The following is a 21,759-nucleotide window of genomic DNA, read 5'->3' on the forward strand; positions in this document are numbered from 1 at the left end:
CGCCCCAGAAGAAGTCCTCTTGCGACGAAACCGGTCGGGTTAGGGCATCATTTCCTGTTATCATTTTTTGTTTTGAGCTAACAAACGTCTATGCTGAGGAAGATACATTTGTTTTAAATGTAATGGCATGTCAAGCGCATTACTTGCAATAAAGCCCAACTTAAAAGGACTTTACACTATTTGGCGTCTTATCTTTTTGCTTACATATTCCACTGAGCCAGAGAGGCAATAAGAATATCGTCTTCCACATGATAGATAGATGACCGTAGATAGAGCAGATGAGACATATGAGCCCTTTTTGACCCCCTCGTTATAAGTTGTCAATACTCTTTGGTAAGAGTACATCTTAACCTTTGGTGGTGGTTTATTCACAAGGTGGAGGAACCTAATTTGATGTTGATACACAAGAACTTTTGCACATAGATTGCTGTGAAGGCATCACACTGTGCTTTTGCAAGGTTGCTGTGAAGGCATCACACTGGTGCCATACTGAAGACATACAGACTAATTTATTTAGTGCAACACGCTTTTTTAATTTAATACATTGCATTAATTAAGAGGAGAATTGGCCTGTTTCTCCATATTATATATTTATATAGGCACATTTTAAATTTTAATGGCAAAGTTCAAAATGATGCAATCCATGACCAATTAGTCCATATTCATTCTAATAACCCAATTACAGTTGTGCTCATAAGTTTACATACCCTAGCAGAATTTATGATTTTTTTGGCCATTTTTCAGAGAATATGAATGATAACACAAAAAACTTTTCTTTCAGTCATGGTTGGTGTTTAGCTGAAGCCATTTATTATCAATCAACTATTTTTACTCTCTTTAAATCACAATGGCAACAGAAACTACCCAAATGACCCTCATCAAAAGTTTACATACCCCAGTTCTTAATTCCGTGTATTGCCCCCTTTAACATCAATGACAGCTTGAAGTCTTTTGTGGTATTTATGGATGAGGCTCTTTATCTTCTTAGATGGTAAAGACCATTCCTCTTGGCAAAAATCCTCCAGTTCCTGTAAATTCTTGGTCTGTCTTGCATGAACTGCACATTTGAGATCTCCCCAGAGTGGCTCAGTGATATTGAGGTCAGGAGACTGAGATGGCCACTCCAGAACCTTCACTTTATTCTGCTGTAGCCAATGACACGTCAATTTGTCCTTGTGTTTCAGATCTTTGTCATGTTGGAATGTCCAAGTATGTCCCATGCGCAGCTTCCTGGCTGATGAATGCAAATGTTCCTCCAGTGTTTTTTGATAACATACTGCATTCATCTTGCCAACAGTTTTGACCAAATTTCCTGTGCCTTTGTAGCTCGCACATCCCCAAAACATCAGCGATCCACCTCTGTACCTTTCATCATAGGCCTCCTTGACTCCTCTACAAATGGAGCATTTATGGTTGTAGCCAAAAAGCTTAATTTTGGTCTCATCACTCCAAATTATTTTGTGCCTGAAGGTTTGAGGCTTGTCTCTGTGCTGTTTGGCATATTGTAAGCGGGATACTTTGTGGCATTTGCGTAGTAATGGCTTTCTTCTGGCGACTCGACCATGCAGCCCATCTTTCTTCAAATGCCTCCTTATTGTGCATCTTGAAACAGCCACACCACATGTTTTCTGGTTTGGTTTCAACAGAACCCCTCATTTTCCACTTATTGATTAGAGTTTAAATACTGTTGATTGGCATTCTCAATTCCTTGGATATCTTTTTATATCGCTTTCCTGTTTTATACAGTTCATCTACCTTTTCCTGCAGATCCTTTGACAATTCTTTTGCTTTCCCCATGACTCAGAATCCAAAAACGTCAGCGCAGCCCTGGATGAAAGATGCAAGGGTCTGTCAGGAGTACAGAAACACATTGACCTTTTATACACACACACTAATTACAAGTAAACAGATCACAGGTGAGGATGGTTACCTTTTATTAGCCATTCAAACCCATTTGTGTCAACTTGTGTGCATGTTATCAGGCCAAAATCACCAGCGTATGTAAACTTTTGATCAGGGTCATTTGGGTAGTTTCTGTTGCTATTATGATTTAAAAAGAGTAAACACAGTTGATTGATAATAAATGGCTTCAGCCAAACACTAATCATGAGTGAAAGAAATGTTTTTGGGGTTATCATTCATATTCTCTGAAAAATGGCCAAGAAATCATAAATTCTGCCAGGGTATGTAAACTTATGAGCACAACTGTACATTTCATGTTATTTCTTATGCAAGCCCAGCCAACTGAAATGTTATTGGTTGCTGTGGGTTACTGCACTTTACACATATTAATGCACTACTACTCTACTACCATATTAAATAGGCCCAGCTGTGTTTGTTTTGAAATTACAAAAATGACCCCACTGGAAACACTGACGCCAGACATTCCTTTAAAAAAAATTCCATAGGAGTTTTATCCTGAGGATTGTTCTATTCCCAAGAGGCCTCCAAGCCTTTTACTTCCTCCAATCAACCCCAAAGTGGAAATATGTTCCTTATTTTAACCTATCCATTTCATAAAGATTAATGATTATGCTCCATTTAGGGTGAAATCCCAAAGGGACCACTGATGGGATTTGAGTATTCCGCTTGTCAACTTACGTTCGAGAAAACAATTATAGTTAGGCTGCTCTAACTACAGAAACATACTTTTTTTCCTTTTACTGTTGAAAGATCAAGAATGTTTTAGGAAGGCAAATATATCATGAATGTAATCTGCAGACAGTGTATATAAAACACAGGAAATGTATGGTAATTTTTTGTTAACATTACTGGGAATCTGCAGAAAAGTCTGTAATAATAAGCATTCATCTTACATGTCTTTGCTATGCTTTATATTCAAAATGTGCTCTCATAGCGGATTCTAAGGGGATATTGTTTTTGTCACTTTTTTGTGGGAAGCCTGCACTCAGAAAAATATGTAGGCTGGCAATTGTCTTATGAAAATATTAGTTGCTTAGCAGTCATTTGGTCCAATGGCCTGACTCACTGACCTGGAACAAGTGTTCTGATGTCCTCCTGACTTCTGACTCCTACCTGGGCGCATCCCCTATAAGCCTACCCCACTCAGTGAATCCTCAGTTTTGTGCTAGTGTTTCAATGAGATGGACCTCTTCTTCATGGAGAAATCACTCCTAGCTTAAACTGGCTCTAAAGTCAAAAATTTTTTTCACCTTAATGCATTCTCTGCATTAAGGTTGAAAAAAACGGCCCACTACTTGTTCCCCCCATCCCTAAACACTTACCTGAGTCCTCCCAAGCTCCAGTGCTGTCCTAGCTGCAGCACCCCTGCTCTCTCTTCCTGGTCTCACAGATGACACAGGCAGAAGTAGGAGCCATAGGCTCCTGCTGCTGTGAGTTAAACCTTGAGAGGAGCGAGCCACGCTGTAGCTGTCAATGGACATACACAGCCCGGGTCAAGAGTGCGCCCGCATGGGTGCACCTTTAGCACGCAGCTTGCTGAGGGGGCACTTGGAGGAAGAAGAAGTGAACAACGTTGGCGGGGGACTCCAGTACAGGAGCTAAGGGACCGATCTGTACAGTATCATTGCACAGAGCAAGTAAGTTTACCTTTTTTTTCATTTTAAAGCAAAAACAAAAAATTTAGCTAGTTTTTTTATTTTATCTCTGGATTATTCAATAAACTTTACTGCCTTCTAATGCCAAAAAAAGAAGCAGTGTATCTGGATCAGCGCAACCTTTGTAAACCTTGGAAGCCATACCTGAGCTCCATACTGTGGCTACAGTCTGTAATGTTGTAGCAGCGATTCCCGCACTCACAGCCGAATTGCACTGCTCTTACAAGACACATGTGGCTGCCATTCATTCTGAATAGCACCCCTACACATCTCATTGTACAGCGCAATCGTGGGAGCGGGAACCGCATGGTCAAAAAGACCATGCGGTTTCCCTCTGTCCACATTTTAAAAAAGGTGCATGCACCTTACTTGTGCATTTTATGCGGCAAGGCAGCCCATTCCAATGAATTAACTAGTGTGAACCATGCCTTAGTCGCAATTGCTCAGACAAATAACAGCTTTAAACACAACCATATTCTGTGCCCAGGGCTCATAAGCACCATGCCTCTTCTACTCCTACTTCTCTACTGGAGTCAGAACCCTATATGCCTGCCTTAGACAAGGAAGACAAATCCAGTAAGCAAACTGGCAACTCCAAATCCATATAGAAGATTTATTTGTTACATGAAGAGAGTATACAAAAAGGCTGACATGGTTCGGCAAACTGCCTTGATCACAGCACAGCACAACCGAAACATGTCAGCTTTTTGTATACTCTCTTCATGTAACGAATAGATCTTCTATACGTCTTTGGAGTTGCTGGCTCACTTACTGCATTTGTTTGCTCACTTGTTGTCTGGAGGACATCAGAGCCAGAGGACCCATCTGTGGACTCTATCCATGAGCTTCATTTGGGGGTTCACCTGTTCAGAGTCACAGGCAGCATTAGAAGAAACTGTGGAAGATTTTCCTTCCTCAGTTTGCAGCATTATTGAAGCGGGAGCTTCACGCAACATGCTTGCTAATGTAGAAAAGCCCACTGCTGTTGCCCTGGCATTGCGAAGCTTGATTCTCCTCCATCTTGCCATTCCCGTTTGGGGGAAAAAAACTGTAAAACCCTCAAAAACATTCCCTGTTCATGAACAGATAGAATGTGTAATCTATGATGATTGGATCACTCTAGAAAGGATTTTCTTTGCTGAATTCTATCAAGTGAAAAAAAAATCATTAAATAGTGGTCTATTCCAGTAGCTGATCCTGCTGTGTCAGTCTTAAACATCTCATTGTATCTATTGAAGATGTTCCTTCTTTCAAAAATTATGCAGATAGAATGCTTGAGACATTCTATAAAGACTATCTTTACTTTGGCAGTTTCAGCCCTGCAACCAGCTCTTGCTGCAATTCAAGTATGCCAAACTGCAGCCAACTGTACTAGGGCAACAACCAACATGACCTTATCTTCCAGGATCATGCTTTAGGAGTAATTGCAGCTACTACCTTCTGCTTTTTTCGTATGGATGTCCTAGAACATGTCATGAGACAAATTTACAGAATGGCCCTAATCTACATTTAGTGTTGAATCTTGTGGCTAAAAGCCTGGACAACTGAAGCCACCTGTAAACGACACCTCACACTTTTCAAGAAAGACGTCTGTTTGGGGAGGCACGTGACCAATTTATAAAAGATGTCACAGGAGGGAAGGTTTTTCCACAGTGGAGGATCCCAAAACCCCCTTCACAGGAGCCTCTACCTTGGCAAAACAGAGCACCTAATCACTCTACCCGAGCTCAGCAGACAACTCACATCCCTCTCTCTACCCATATGAGCAAAGTCATCCTCCTCACTCCTGCACTCAGCTGGGTGGGGGCGGGGATAGGCAGAGGAATCTGAAGCATGCAGAACTAGCTGTACTATGCCATGTCTGTAACAGACACAAAAAAGGGATTGCTACTAATTAACAAAAAGTTTTGCGCTTAAACTTTAGAAGAGTGGCGCAAGTGTTAGGGTTGTACCACTTTGTTAATTCCCCATAAATATTTTTTAGACTGATGTTCAGTTTTAAAAATGTTGGGTACCAGGTTTAGAAAAAAAAATCAATGATGTGTGGGACTATATGCTTGGGAAAATGTAGGGAAAACCAGTGGAGGCCCGTCCATAAGAGGCCCAGGGGCGCCACCCTCCTAAACCATGCTCCCGGCCTCTAATTAACATTCGTTATTGTCTTCCCGATTCTCCTCCTGGCCAATCAGGTAGTGGGTCTTAAGACCCGATTGGCCAAGAGGAGAAGCGATCATATTGACTGCCGAGGGGAGGAGGAGGGAAGCTGTGGAGGAGGAAGCCACCGTGAAGCCAGAGACACAGGGTGAAGCCGCAGAGGAGGAATCTGCCGCCGAGGAGGAGATGCAGGAAGCAGCCTAAGCTGCCCGAGACCTAGATGGGGTAAGTGCGGGGCTGGTGGAGGGATGAGCGAGCGATGGGGGGGGGGGTTTTGACTGAGCGACCGACCCTCCAAATATAATAATATACAGCACCAGGCGCCATTGGGGAAAACTCAGAATTCATTATTTTGATAAAGTCTAGACACAGTATGTAATGCCTCATGTCTCCAGGATACATTAGAACAGGAAATTAAATAGCATGCTAGTCAAAATTAATAAGAGTTATCATGTACATAAGACACAGACTGGGCTGTAAAGTGTAAAGAAGTGATAACACCAGGGTTAAGAACTTACCTTGGACCCCATTCAGTCAAAACCTTGCAAGCTTATGACATGCACATACCAATAAAATGCAGGTGAATGTTTTTAGAATTTTGTTTGCACTATATGCCACATAAAGTACTTCAGTCTCTCTGATAACGCCTTTGAACTTTTGTAGCGCTACCCCTGTAAGGGCCGCTGGATGTTCAGGTCCTCCCTTACGCACACAGCCAGGCAACAGGAATTTTTTCCCTTTTCATGCAAACTCAAGAATCAGTCCAGGGGATGTTTGTTTTGTTTTTGCTTATTTAAGGGGGATAAAACTTGGATGAAGAGTGGAAACATGGGATGCCCAGCACTGTGGAACTTGAATGCAAACTTAAGGACTTACTAACTTTCTGGCTGCTAGGAACAAGCCTTACAAAGCTGTCCTCCCATAGGATTGACGGTACAGCAAAACATTCAACTGCTGAATACAAGTGCTACTTTGTAGAGAAATGCTAATGCTGGCTGCTCTTGAATCCCCAGCTAGAGGTGTGGGGTGGCTTTCCTGGTTATGAATGGTCACTAAGCTGTCCCTTAGTTAAGGACCCTGGACTCCCACATGGTCAGGATCCAGAACATTTATGGCCTTTCTTCCCACCTTATGGGCCTTGCCCTGGGGTATGGTGAAGACTCCATTAATATTTAGACTTTAGCCTCTGTTCTTCCACCCTCTAAGTTCTAGAATTATCCAGCACATTCTGGAAGCCAGGGGGAGGTAACAGAGACTCAATCCCTGGAGCTCTGCCCAGCTAACACAAAATAGATTAACCCCAGCTCCTCTGCCTACAGAGGAGCCAACTAAATTTACCTACTCTGTAAACTGAGGGTGCTACACTTTTAAACATTTAAACTTAAAGAGGAACTGCAGTCTGCTCACATAATTTGTACTGTGATTCTGTGCTTGCCAAATATGCTGCAAAAATCTTCCTTCACCAAGTCTGGCTGCAGCCATTTTAACTGTGGGCAGCTGAAGCTGCTGCCTGTTCACTTCCTGGATTTACACAGAGGCACGCCTCCAGCTCTGCACCTGTCCTTGGCCCTTTTATGACTCACCCCCCCTCCCTTCCTGGCAAAATCTCACAAGAGCGAGAGAGAGCTGTGCATGATGTCATAAGCCTAGGCTAATTACAAGACAAGAAACAGGCATTGGGCTGTATAAGGTATTTACAGAAAAAAAAATGTTTTACTAGTCAAAGTTAAAACAACAAGGGCAGAGGATTTAATAGATGGGAAGTTGAAAAAAATGACTGAAGGTCCGCTTTAAGCTGGATATTGACGGTTCACATCTTGGCTGGTTCAGCAGGGACCGAGATTCAATCCATCCATGGGCAGGCTGGTTGTACTGAAGTCGACCTATCAATCAACTTCAGTACAACCGACCTGTCTGATTTTTTTTAATGCGATCACTGCTGGTGGCTATAGGGCTTCCCGCTGGTATAACACAACAGCATTGCGGGAAGGATCCCCCCATCAACACAGACTGTGTTGATGGAAAAATCGGGCAATTTTCTTCTCTACCACCCATGGTGGAAGGAAAGAAAATTGCATAATCTGTTGGCTGCTTTAGTCTTAGGCTGCCCATACATAGATCTAAATTTCAATCCACACGTGGCCGCTGTAGTTAAACAGAAGTCGTTCTGCTTATTGACTTATGTTTAACCGCCATGTCAGTATATTTTTGCTTAAATCAGAACCGCAGGCAATAGTCTGCTGTGCTGATCAGTGTATTCTGATGGTGGGGGGAGAATACAATGACACAACAAGGAGGATTTCCCATCCACCTTGACCGTGTGGATGGGGGAAATTTATTTTTTTTTTTTTTTACGTGCTGGTTGAACGAAAAAAAAAAAAAACGGTCCCATGTATGGCCAACTTGATTCTCATCTGTAATCTTGAGTTTTTAGTGTTACGCACCAAGCTGTACCCAGAATCCTAAATCAGACACTGTCAGGTTCCAGATACATTCTGCTGTGCAGTTTTTAGTTTAAAGCCAATCAAATGCAATCTCCAGGTTACAAACATCTTTTTTATTATCTAAATACAATTAAAAGGTGTAATCGAAGAATTATAAATTGCTTTGCAGGCCTTGATGGCTGTGCAAGTGTTAATGTGGACTGCAGTTAGTTTGCAGGTCGGTTGCCATGGTGATTTGGGCCTGGTATCCCTTCTTTCATCCTCTGTTTCCTCCTCCCCTACTTTCTCTCATTATCTATGCCTGGGGAGACTGCTATCACCAAAATCATGATCGGATAGCTCACAGCATGGCACAGACATAACCCAGCATTAAATTTGTAGTGGCTTCCATTTACTAACTAGGATTTATCATTGTCTCCACACATTTCATGTATAAATACATATACATAGAATATAAAGCTGTAGCACACACAATTTATGCCAGAAGATTTATACTTTTTTTTTTTTTAAACTGCTGTTCTCACAGATAAAAGGGGCAATAGGAAAAGGTCCTCCTCCTGCTGAAGATAACCTTGGTTCACTTTAGTCGCTATGGAAACCCTATAATGGCGTTGCCATCTATCAAATATGTACACCTAATGCATTTTTACATCTCTGCTTAAACTCAGGATCTTGCTGCTAAAGGATCACATTTTGTATTTTTATTAGTTATCTATTCTTTTTTACTGCATTTCTGAAGCTGCAAGAAGAAAGTGTTTACCTACATTTCTGTGGCTTAGAGGTAATGCTGCATTAGGGGCAGCATCAGAACTTGGCTCTACAAATCTCTGTGTGACATTCTGCATATTTCACTGCTTGTTGGAGATTCTTTGGTGTGTACATTGTTGCAAAATAATTACCGTGACAAGTGTGATATTCTGAAGGTGGAAAAGCCAGAAGCAGATATGAACTTTTCAAAACTTTGGACTCCTTGAGGAATTAAATGCTTAAATTAGTACTACTTGTTCAGTACAAGAGAAAGTGGATTGATCAACGCAAATTATCGTATGTCAAAGACTCTTGGCACGTGCAACGCTGCAAGGCAATTTTCACAGAAAGGGACACTAGCTATATGAACATGTTGTAGAATTTTGCAGTTTCTTTTAGGATACTTAAAGTATAACTCTTGTGATCCCTGGTAGCAGTAACAAGACACGTGGAAAACTGGACATGGTTTTGCATTGAAACAAAGTATCACCATCATCCAGTCTAAATGCCTCCTTCTCTTTCCTCCATAGAGGATGCTGTTCAGAAATTGGCCATCGAAACTCTGGAAGAGTTGGATTGGTGTCTGGACCAGCTGGAGACTTTGCAGACCAGACACTCAGTTAGTGAGATGGCTTCAAACAAGGTAGGCAATTTTTTTTATATTGGAAGATCTATATTCATTTTTTTACACAGGCATTTGCATGAACTATCACTTTAAACTTTATCCAACTAGTTACCACCCTTAGACTTATATTTATAAATTGCACAGTAGAAATTGCAGGCATTTACAAGTGGCATCCTGTAACCCATGCTGTCACCTAGTCCCCCAATTTTATCTACGCCTCGTAATTGCAAAGCCTGAGTGGAAAAAATTTTCTCTGTGCTCTAAAACTGTCAAAGACGTAGATAGCATGTGGGAAGGGGGCAAACAACACCATAAATTGCATGGGTTGCATGGTGTCACTCGTAAATGGCCAGCAGTTTCAAGTGTAGATTTCTGGTCAATCAGATAACCCGGAAAGATGTCAAACGTGGTGCTATTTATCAAGGTACATGTGTTATACAGTATGGTTGTTTAATGTTCATAGGGTAATTCTAGAGTGAACTTCAGCATGCCATGATGGGCCATATTCTTGATCATGAATGTAAATATACATAAACACTGTATATAAATTACTATAACATGTTACTTTACCGCTAAGAACAAACTTTCTTTGTAAGAGAAGCACTAAAATAATAACCAGGTCTTTTAGAAACACACAGAATCAAACACACGAATAAATATAGGTACATTATATGCTATAATGTTTCGGGTAGCTTGTTGTTGTCCAACAGTGCTACCTATCAGCAGGCCCAGGCATTGTGATGTGAGGGTGGGAGAAAACAACCTATTCATATGCAAATAATAGGTTTGAACAAGCTGCTGTTTGTATGTGTCAGGATGCTTCGGGTGGCTTTGAGGTGACCCCTTCTGCAACAACATGTGCTCATAGTTTAGTCAGGAGTTGTACTGGTGGAGGAGATTTGTACTGGGGGAAGCTGTACTAGTGCAAGCTTTAATGGAAGGTGTACTAAAAAGCGAGATGATATGTACTAGGGGGGGCTTCATCTTTACTAGTCAGAGGGGGCAAGATCTGTACCGAGGAAATTTTGGCTTTTGGTAATTTATTTTTTTGTACACTGTCTACTGACCTGTGCATCTTGCATGCCTGACCCCTGCTGTGTATTATGCACTCCCAACCCCTGTTATAACTCTTGCTTGTCGCTAATTAAACAATTTATTTTGGTAAACGGATGGTGCCATATATTACTATGTACAGCAAGTAGGCTCAAGTTCTTAACCAATTGCACTGTCCCACAGTGCAATTTTGTCACACCCACATTTTCTTCTAGGTGCCGAAAGCTGAACCATCCCCAGAAAACAAAATTGTGTATGGCCCTGAGAAGGTTCAGTTGTTTTAAACAGTTTTTTTTTTTTATCTTAAAGCGGAGGTTCACACAGAAATTGAACCTCCGCTTTTCGGAACCCTCCCCCCCTCCAGTGCAGATACCTGTATAATACAGGTATTTGCACCCACTTCCGGGCATAGACTCCCTACGCCTCTCCCCCCGCGCTGTCTGCTGGGAAACACATGGGTCCCAGAGACAGCAGGGGCCATCCGCAAGGCTTCACTTCCTGATTCCCTTACCGAAGATGTCGGCGGCAGCACCCGAGAGCCGAGCAACAGATCCGCTTTGGGTGCCGACATCGCGGGCGCCCTGGACAGGTAAGTGTCCATATTTTAAAAGTCAGCAGCTGTAGCATTTGCAGCTGCTGACTTTTAAAAAAAAAATTTCGGCGGACCTCTGCTTTAAACAAACTCCAAGATTATACCTGTATGCACACACTTCTATGGGTAAAAAAAAACCTAATGTGACATACAGTACCTCAAACTATTTGGGGAATACCTGGCTCCTTTTACAGTTGCATGTGTTTTTTTTTTTTAATTCAGCCTCCTACAGATTATTAAAGAAGCCCATGCTCTTGTAGTAGTATCAAGAAATAGCTTGGCTAGAGTGTAACTCCTCTAACCCAAAAAATGGTAAAAGTAAAGTAAACCAATCACAAACTTGAACTGTTCAGGGTGAGACTATGATGATCCAGAGGCTCATTAAAGAGGAAGTAAACCCTGATGGGTTTTACTTCCTCTTTTGCTCGTTGCAAAGCCTGCAAATGAAAAGCATAATGGGCTAGGATGCATCGCATAAAAGCTCATTATGTGCCACTTACCTGAAAAGAATCCAGCGATGTCCCCTGTGTAGGCAGCGTCCATCTTCTGGCCCCTCTTCCTTCCAGGCCGCGGACTCTGGCTCTGTGATTCGCCGGAGCCGCGTAACGTCACTCCCGCGCATGCGCACGGGACCCGCGATTAACGGCACAGGCTAGGGAAGAAACGGCACTTAGTTTTGTTTCTTTCCCGCGCATGTGCGTTGGAATTTTCGGCGGACTACAAGTGAAATATCTCCTAAATGCCGCACGTTTAGGAGAGATTTCCACTACCTATAGGTAAGCCTTATTCTAGGCTTACTTATAGGCAGAAGTCCAAAAAGTGGGTTTACAACCACTTTAAAGTATAACCAAGGCCAAAACTTGTTTTTTGTTTTGGATTGGAGAGGGATTAGAACACCTGTCAGTTTTTATCATTGTCTGTGCCCCCATTAAGGAGATTCCTCCTCTATTTGTCCTGTTTACCATTATCATTGAAAGTCAAAGTAAAAGACAATCCCAAATTTTGGGTTTGTCACTGACTCTCAGCTCTTCAAGCACTCACAAGAGCACCGAGCTGTGGAGGGTGTGGGAGTGGTTGACTCAGGCTCTCAGCTGCTTATCAGGTATCTGGGTGGATCCCAACATTAAAATTGGACTCTCTCCAGAGCCTGGACCAGTTGAGTGACGCCAGCCAAAAGAAAAGGAGGGTGTCACCGTGTTCAGTATGGTTTCCATATTCTCTCCACTCAGTTTGATGCTTATGAGACCTTGTTATCGTCACTTGGCATTCCAAAGCCTTGTACCCCTGAAACACATGGACAGTTTATCAAATGTAATAAAACACTGCATGCTGTCCTTTTTTTTTTTCACACACACCACAGCATTAAGACCCCTTTCACCCCCAGCCGCCTAGGGCATCAGCGGTAAATCGGCACTATTTTTAGCGCCGCTTTACTGGGGCTATTCGGCTGATAGCGGGGCTGTTTTAACCCCCCCCCCCCCCGCGGCCAAAAAGGGGTTAAATCCACTCCGGCGCCATCATAACGACGGTATTGCAGCGCTGCCCCGTTGATTTCAATGGGGAGCAGCGGTGAGTTCACCGCTCCAAAAAGAAGCTGCTGGCAGGACTTTTTCTGACGCCCTTCCAGCGCACCGCTCCAGTGTGAAAGCCCAGTGGTAAGCAATTTTTTTGCGGGCAAAGGCTGGTGTTGGCGTTTCAATCATCATGGCACCATGGTTGAAATGGTGTCAGGGTGATCGAAGCACATTGTTTCTATTGTTACATTCTAATATTGTCACTTGCCATGTCGCCTGCCACCAGGTGTGGATTTTCACTTGCCACATCACCTGCCACCATTTGCAGATTGCCATGTCACCTGCCATCATTTGTAGATTGTCACATCACCTGCCACCATTTGCAGATTGTCACTTGCCACCATTTGCAGTTTGTCACTTGCCACGTCACCTGCCAACTGTGCGGATTGTCACTTGCCACCATTAGCAGATTGTCACTTGCCACGTTACCTGCCACTAGATGTGGGTTTCACTTGCCAACTGATGTGGATTGTCACTTGCCATGCCAGCCAATGCCACCAAATGTGCATTGTCGCTGCATTGGTGGCAGGCTGGCAGCACTGGTCCATTTAGTGAGGGCAGGAGAGTGGAGATGCGCGGCGGGCAGTGAGAGATGATGTAATCTCTCTGCTCCCCACCGCACCTCCGACAGTGAAGAGGCCTGCGCTGTGAGGGCGGAAGAGCACTGATGTGTTGCGGGCACTGAGAGATGATGTCATCTCTCTGCTCCCCACCGCACATCGCTCCCACATTGAAGGATAGGAAGATAAGGAAAATCACTAATAAGATATAGATGGCAAAAAATAAATAAAAACTGAAGCTTTCATACCTCCCCTACTTTATCCAAAATTCAGTTCAATTCAATTGGCTTTCGGTATACTTGTAATGGGCGATGATATCTCTGTTTTCATTATTATATGGTGTCATTACAGAAAAGGCCACAGATCTATCAATGGAAGAATGTGTTTCCTGTTGGGACACCTCTAGGGACCTTTCTTAAACGTCATCATTTCATGGTTGAGGAGTTAACACACCCTTTGGCCATGTATAATTGCAGGAAATATTTTGATCTTCCTTTTCATTTTGAAAACATTCCAGTAGCTATTTGTTTGTACAGTTTTACAGATTTAGGGTTCAGAAACACTATTATCTGATGCTAAACTGTGCTATACAATTCTTAAAACTGTTGTCAGAATGCCAACATTTGAGAAACACAAATATCATCTGCTTAACTGAAACCCAAAGACTTAAAAGTGTGTTATTGTTTCCTTCTAATATAAAGTCAAACTGTGGGTCCCAGACCATATAGCAGACACATCCAAGTGTGGTGGAAAGCCAGCACTGCTCATCACCCTGAATATAACATCCCCACCGTGAAGCAGAATGGTGGTAGCTTCATGTTGTGAGGATGCTTTCCATCAGTGGGATCTGGAAAAAAATCAGAATGGGACACAGGGTAGGTGCAGAAAAACGCACGACAATTGTAGAAAAAAAAAAAGAAACTAATGCCAGGGGACGACAGAGCTGAGGAATGGGTTAGAACGTAACCCCCTTCCAGCAGCCCTTTAACTGGGTTGCTCTCGGAGGTGGGGCAGATTTCCTGATCATGTGATTGGCTGTCACAGTGGTTATATGATCAAAAGACCATCCCATGGCTTCTGATCACAAACAGAGGCTTTGTGAATGGCGCCACTAAAAACAATGCAGCTACATTCAGATCCGTAATTACCTACTTTAATACTGGACACTTTCACCCCCCTTCCTGCCCAGGCCAATTTACAGCTCTCCGTGTTGTGACACTTTGAATGCCAATTACTCAGTCATGCAACACTGTACCCAAATGAAACTTTTATCATTTTTTGAGACAGATATAGCTTTCTTTTGGTGGTATTTAATCATAGCTGAATTATTTTTAGCTAAACAAATAAAAAAAAAGACAGAGAATTTTGAAAAATCAAGCATGTTTTTCTTAGTTTCTGTTATGAAATTTTGCAAATAAGTAACCTTTCTTCTTCGCTGCTGTGCGCTGATGGGCATTGATAGAATGCACTGATGATCAGTACCCTGATTATCAGTGAAAACAATGTCCTGTCAGGCTTGCCGGTTAACAGCTCTCCTTTCCTTCCAAAGACACAGCGTGGGAGGAAAGGACTGCCAATAACCGGCAAGTCTGTTTACATGTGATTGATTTTGATCGGACACAGCTGATCACATGGTAAAGGGCCGCTGTGATTGGTCACAGAGCGCGCCTGATGTGTGCCGCAGGAAGCAGGGTTCTGGAAGGATGTCTATGGACGCCCTCCCAGAACTAGGCGACTGTGCTTTAGCCATCTTTTGGCTATAGCGCGATCAGCAAGTGGTTAAAGGATAAATTCACCTTCAGGAACATGTTCATGTAACATGTTCCCACTCCTGCAGCCACTTGGGGATCTGAGCACCTAGTGTGACAGCAGAGTTCTGTGAATCAATGAATTACAAATGTACCGACATCCTTTGTGGCTGTTGGCTTGTAGTTCTCAATGAACTACCACAGTGTTGTTGAGCGCTGTGGTAGTTCATTGATCCTTCCTGTTAGTGTGAAACTGCCTGCCCTTACATTGTACGGGCAGGCAGTTCCACACTGACAGAAAGAATCAATTACCTACCACAGTGCTCAACAACACTAATGCCCTGTACACACGGTCGGAATTCCGATGGAAAAAGTGCGATCAGATTGTGTTGTCGGAAATTCCGATCGTGTATGGGCTCCATCGGACTTTTATCGTGGGAATTTCCGACACACAAAGTTTGAGAGCAGGATATACTTCGGTATATATGCTCTTTTTTTTAACTGTGGTGGTGAAATCACCTCCTACAGCGCTGGAGTTATGGATTTACGTATCGTAAGAGCAAACCCTGTTGCTGTCAAAATAAATAAACCCGTGCTGCAGCTGAATGGCGTACCTGTAAAGCAAATAATAGTTAATAAAACACAGTAACAGTACAGTATAACAGTAGGACATACCTGCAAAGCAAACACAGTAACAAAAAAAAAAAAAATTACATTATAGCATAAATCACAGTAACAGTACAGTAAAACAGTAGAATGACATATCTGCAAAGCAAACACGATAAAACAAAGTAACAATAAAGCTACTTTCACACTGAGATGTTTTATAGGCATTTTAAAACTGCCTCTTCTACGGCTCCAGTGTGAAAGCCTGGGGCAGTGCACTTGCTGGACAGGAAAAAAATACACCGCTCCTAAACCGCCCCTGCCATTGAAATCAATGGGCACCGCTGCCGAAGCACTTGCAGGCACTTCGGCAGCGGAGCTTTTAACCCTTTCCTCGGCCACATGCGGGAGTTAAAAGCGCAACCGCTAGCGGGCGAAAAGCGGCACTATAACAGCGGTAAAGCGCCACTAAAATTAGCGACGCTTTACTGCTAACGCCCGCCAGTGTGAAAGCAGCATTAAACATTACAGTATAGCATAAAATACAGTAAAACAGATCAGAACAATAGAGAGAGAATAAGAAAACAACTATGTTTGGCTTTTTTATTTTATGAATTTTTTTTTTTTTTTACACTTTAATTATAACTGAACTTTCCAACTTAGGGTCTCTCAAAATGCGATGGCCATCTAACATCTTTACAAACCCTGTGTGAAAGTGTGCCCTAGAACTGTGCCGTGCTGTACCCTATTCGAATGCTCCACTAGTATGTGGTAGCGATGGAAACAGACCCTAAGGCAGAGACCAGGTTCGCCAGAACAGGAGGGACATAAATAGCGGGTGTTACACCTGTATCCGCGCTTGCTACAGACACTGCATCTTTTTTGGTGTGCTCGTTGGGTAGGGGTACCAGGAAAGACACCCTAAAAATGCCTCTCATGCAGCCGGCTCACTGCATCTGGGTTGTGAATTTGGGCCACAGCACCTGCTGGATACAGAAGTGCTGCGATAACCTCTTACTTGAATTTTGGGAAGGATCCAGTTCGTCTAGACACTTTGTATAGCACATAAGCGTTGTACAGAGTCAATTGGAATAAGTATACAGACACTCTTTTTATACCAGCGTCTGGCCTCACGGGCGACTAAGTACGGCCCCCATCATCTGGTCGTTGAAGTCCACCCCTCCCATTTTTCAGTTGTAGTCGTGGACACAGAGGAACTTCTCAACACCAGTTGCTGTAGTAATTTGGACTGCCGTACCTGGCTGAATGGAAGACAGAAAGAAAACATTCCATTTGTCCTTCCATCTCACTACAAGTAACTCATTGGACCTCAAGCAGGCTCTCTCTCCCAGACTAAGTTGGGCATTTGAAATAAATATATGTGATTCCACGCAAAAGGAAAAGAAATATGTAATAGAAAATGGAAATGCAGAAAAAAGGAGAGAATCAGGAGAACTGCTGCCTCTACTAATTACTCCCACCTGGGTGGGGTAAATGATTTGGAAAGAGTGAAGTAGATGTGGCACTGTTCATGTGATTCGTAGAATGCTAATCTAACTGAAAATTATATTAAATGTAAGTGATTTAATTCCGGTGACTCAATTGAGTGAGATGAAAATAATAATCTCTAATAGGTGTGTTCTCATACAACTGTGATTAAATAAAAACAACTAATAAATTGATATAAATGTGAATCCTAAAATAATCCAAACAACCTTGATATATAGTCACGTGCAAGAAAATATATAACACAAAAGTATAAAAATGGTGAACATAAATCCCAAATGAAGATTTAGGTAAAAATAAAAATAAAATTGAATAAGAATTTTAGTCCCGTTAGTTTGAATAGTTAGTATTCAATAAAGTACTTAGTGCTGGTGAAAAAAAAAAATCATATCAATATATAATAACACTGATCAGCATGCGTGACTTATCCGTGCTCCTATTGTGGCCGCACTCACCAGAATTTTCTTTCCCGCCTGGGGTATGAGGCATTCACAGTATTTGCCACTGTGTAGCACCCTAAAGGCTGGCCAGTCTGAGATGTTTTGGTGGTGTTCCACTCATGTACCATGCAAAGGAGAGAAGGACCCCAATAGTGTAATACTATTAAAACTTTTTATTCCAGTAAAAAAAATGTGCAAATGTACTCACACTTTGGCATAAACAATAAAGCATGTACTGCTGACACTAACGCCGACAACCTGAAGTGATGCAAGAATGTATGTTGACTCTGCCCTACGCGTACGCTCCAGATGATGTAAGAGTGATGAAACGCGTAGGGCGGAGTCAATGTACGTTCTTGCATCACTTCCGGTCGTCGGCATTAGTGTCAGCAATACATGCTTTATTGTTTATGCCAAAGTGTGAGTACATTTCCACATTTTCTTACTGGAATAAAAAGTTTTAATAGTATTACACTATTGGGGTCCTTCTCTCCTTTATATGGTACATGAGTGGAACACCACCAAAACATCTCAGACTGGCCAGCCTTTAGGGTGCTACACAGTGTCAAATACTTTGAATGCCTCATACCCCAGGCGGGGAAGAAAATTCTGGTGAGTGCGGCCACAATAGGAGCACGGATAGGTCACGCATGCTGTGATCACCTTCCAAAGAGGAAATTAGATCAGCGTTATATATATATATTATTTATTTTTTTCACCAGCACTAAGCACTTTATTGAACACTATTCAAACTAACGGGACTAAAGTTCTTATTCGAGTTTAATTTTATTTTTACTTATATCTTCATTTGGGATTCATGTCTACCATTTTTATACTTGTGTTATATATTTTCTTGCACATGACTATATATCAAGGTTGTTTGGATTATGTTAAGATTCACATTTATATCAACTTATTAGTTGTTTATATTTAATCACAGTTGTATGAGAACACACCTATTAGAGATTATTATTTTCATCTCACTCAATTGAGTCACCGGAATTAAATCACTTACAATTAATATAATTTTCAGTTAGGTTAGCATTCTACGAATCACACGAATAGCGCCACATCTACTTCACTCTTTCCTAAGTTGGGCATTTACAAGCCAGTGGGGGAAGCCCCGATGATTAGATTGCACTTGCCACATGCGTCAATTCCTGATTGATAGAGGTGTCTAAAAAGTGGCACGCTTGGATAAAAATTATCTACATATAAATGGTATCCATTTCCGAACCAGGGTAACACCAAGTCCCAAACAATCTTGCCGCTGCTCCCTATGTAGTCTGGGGAATTGGGGGCTCCAAGCTGCTATCTTTTCCTTCATAAACCAGAAAACTTCATGTATAGCCTGTTGCCCTGTCACAGAGCTTATACATCTTGACCCCATATCTGGCACGCTTGCTTGTTAGAAAACAAGACAACCAGAAAATTTAATCAGGGACTCATCAATGCAGACATCTTGATTGTGGATAAACAAGGCTTCAAATTTTTGGTTGAAGTGGTTTACGAGGTGCCGAATTTTATGGAGCCGATCATATCCAGGGTCACCCATTGTGCCCACAACCACTTTAAAGCGGAGCGCCATCCAAAAGTGGAAGCTTTGCTTATCTGCTTCCTCCCCTGCCCAGGGCAAGGATGCCAAACTGCAACCCCCCCATCCTTAGGGTTAGGGCCAGGGCACCTCCCCACCCATCTCTGCAATAAACCATTGTGCCCAGGCCAGGGCAGCCACCCCTCCTGCCCCCTTTTCCTGTGCAAGACACCTTATGGAGACAATGCACACTCAGGTCCACTAATGCCGCGTACACACGGGCGGACTTTTCGATGGACTAGGTCCAGCGGACTTTTTGAAGGACTTTCGAATGAACGGACTTGCCTACACACGATCAACCAAAGTCCGAGGGATTCGTACATGATGACGTACGACCGGACTAAAATAAGGAAGTTCATAGCCAGTAGCTGCCCTAGCATCAGTTTTTGTCCGTGGGATTAGCATACAGACAAGTGGACTTTTCGACCGGACTCGAGTCCGCCGTATAGATTTGAAACATGTTTTATTTCTAGGTCTGTTGGACTTTTGGGAAAAAAAGTCCACTGGAGCCCACACATGATCGGATTGTCCGCCGGAACAAGTCCCTCGAAAAGTCTGCGGCATTATTCTAAAGGCCAGGTGGACCCCACACCTCATAGTCAGCCAAAGCCATCCAACAAGTACTAGAAGAGGGGCCACACATTCTCCCTTTACACTAGAGCCACACACTACAATACACAAAGTACAGGTGAAGAGGAATAAATCAGAAAACATTGGTCCAGTGCTGGATTTTGTTTTGCCCAATAGGTATAATGATACTGAGGTACCAACTCTGACCTCTCCTCCTGTTTCCACATTCACTATTCTAGGACTACTATTCAGTCAGACAATTGCGGGCTAGCCCAGAGAATTGTATTGGTTTGTAGGGTCATTTCCCGCGCTGTACAGGTGAACCGTCCCCTTACGTACATCTCACCATCCACACACGTCTGAGGTATACCTAGCTGGGGTCAGGTGCTCGATTTTCCCGCCCCCTATATTTCCGCGATTCCATGAGCCCGCATCATAAGCCGAAGCCCCGCCCCTTCTCTCGTCTCACACTTGATGACTTGCACTACTCCGGTAGCCAGCCGCATTTGCCACACCTCTATTTCTCATTGGCTAGCCATTCACCTTGCAATGGCTCGCATCTTTTTCCCCCTTGCCTAGCCTCCTGCTCTGTTATTGGCCCGCACGCTGCCCCCTGATTGGCTAGCTGTCCCAGTGCGGCGTGTTGTTGTTGGGGAAGCAGTGAAGGGATTCCCGTTCCCCGGCATGTTCCCCGGGCCTCCCTGGGCGCCTCCTTGGACTCCAATGGGGGCGTTTAGCGGCTTAGGGCGCCGAGTACGGGGGAAGCCCTAGCGCTTGTCTGCATGCTGGAAATAGGAGGATGGGCTGCTCTCTGTGGGCCAAGGTGAGCGCTGTGTGGAGAGGGATGGAGAGGGAGGAGGAGTGTGTGATGGATGAGAAGATGGTGGGGAGGAGGATAAGCTCTGCAATGGTCCTTGTGATAGAGTTAGGACAGGTGTATACAGGAGCCAGGATCGGGGATCACAACCATAGGGACTTTCTCATGTCATGTCATTCAACTTCTTGTAAGTCAACCAGGACCTGTCATTAAAACAGATCACCTACATGTGTCATTTCCTTCACTTTCCTGATCCATACTGATATCTGACCTACTGTATATGACAGTACCAGATATTACAGATCACTGATGACCCCCCCCCCCCCATTAAACAAATCACCTACACGTGTCATTTCCTCCACTTTCCTGATCCATACTGACATCTGACCTACAGAACAATACCAGATATTACAGATCACTGATGACCCCCCCATTAAACAAATCACCTACATGTGTCCTTTTCCTCACCTGTGATCCATACTGATATCTGACCTTTAGAACAATACCAGATATTACAGATCATTGATGACCCCCTCCCCCCCAACATTAAACAAATCGCCTACATGTGTCATTTCTTTCACCCGTGATCCATACTGATATCTGACCTACATACAATACCAGATATTACAGAACATTGATAACCCCCCCATTAAACAAATCACCTACATGTGTCATTTCTTTCACCTGTGATCCATACTGATATCTGACCTATAGAACAATACCAGATATTACAGAACATTGATAACCCCCCCCATTAAACAAATCACCTACATGTGTCATTTCCTCACCTGTGATCCATACTGATATCTGACCTATAGAACAATACCAGATATTACAGATCACTGATGACCCCCCCATTAAACAAATCACCTACATGTGTCATTTCCTCACCTGTGATCCATACTGACATCTGACCTATAGAACAATACCAGATATTACAGATCATTGATGACCCCTCCCCCCCAACATTAAACAAATCGCCTACATGTGTCATTTCTTTCACCCGTGATCCATACTGATATCTGACCTACATACAATACCAGATATTACAGAACATTGATAACCCCCCCATTAAATAAATCACCTACATGTGTCATTTCTTTCACCTGTGATCCATACTGATATCTGACCTATAGAACAATACCAGATAT

At 42.9% G+C, this 21,759-nt stretch overlaps 1 protein-coding gene across 3 annotated transcripts in view; it reads left to right on the forward strand.

Annotated features, from left to right (window-relative positions):
* The window catches only part of PDE4C (phosphodiesterase 4C), a 319,542-nt gene that overhangs the window by 236,262 nt on the left and 61,521 nt on the right, over positions 1 to 21,759 (forward strand). For all 3 annotated transcript variants that reach the window (XM_073599449.1, XM_073599458.1, XM_073599467.1), the window contains exon 6: positions 9,454 to 9,566. In XM_073599449.1, the coding sequence (XP_073455550.1) occupies positions 9,454 to 9,566 (113 nt within the window). The remainder of the gene's footprint in view (positions 1 to 9,453; positions 9,567 to 21,759) is intronic.

Source organism: Aquarana catesbeiana, linkage group LG01 (genome assembly GCF_042186555.1).
Source record: "Aquarana catesbeiana isolate 2022-GZ linkage group LG01, ASM4218655v1, whole genome shotgun sequence".
NCBI lineage: Eukaryota > Metazoa > Chordata > Amphibia > Anura > Ranidae > Aquarana > Aquarana catesbeiana.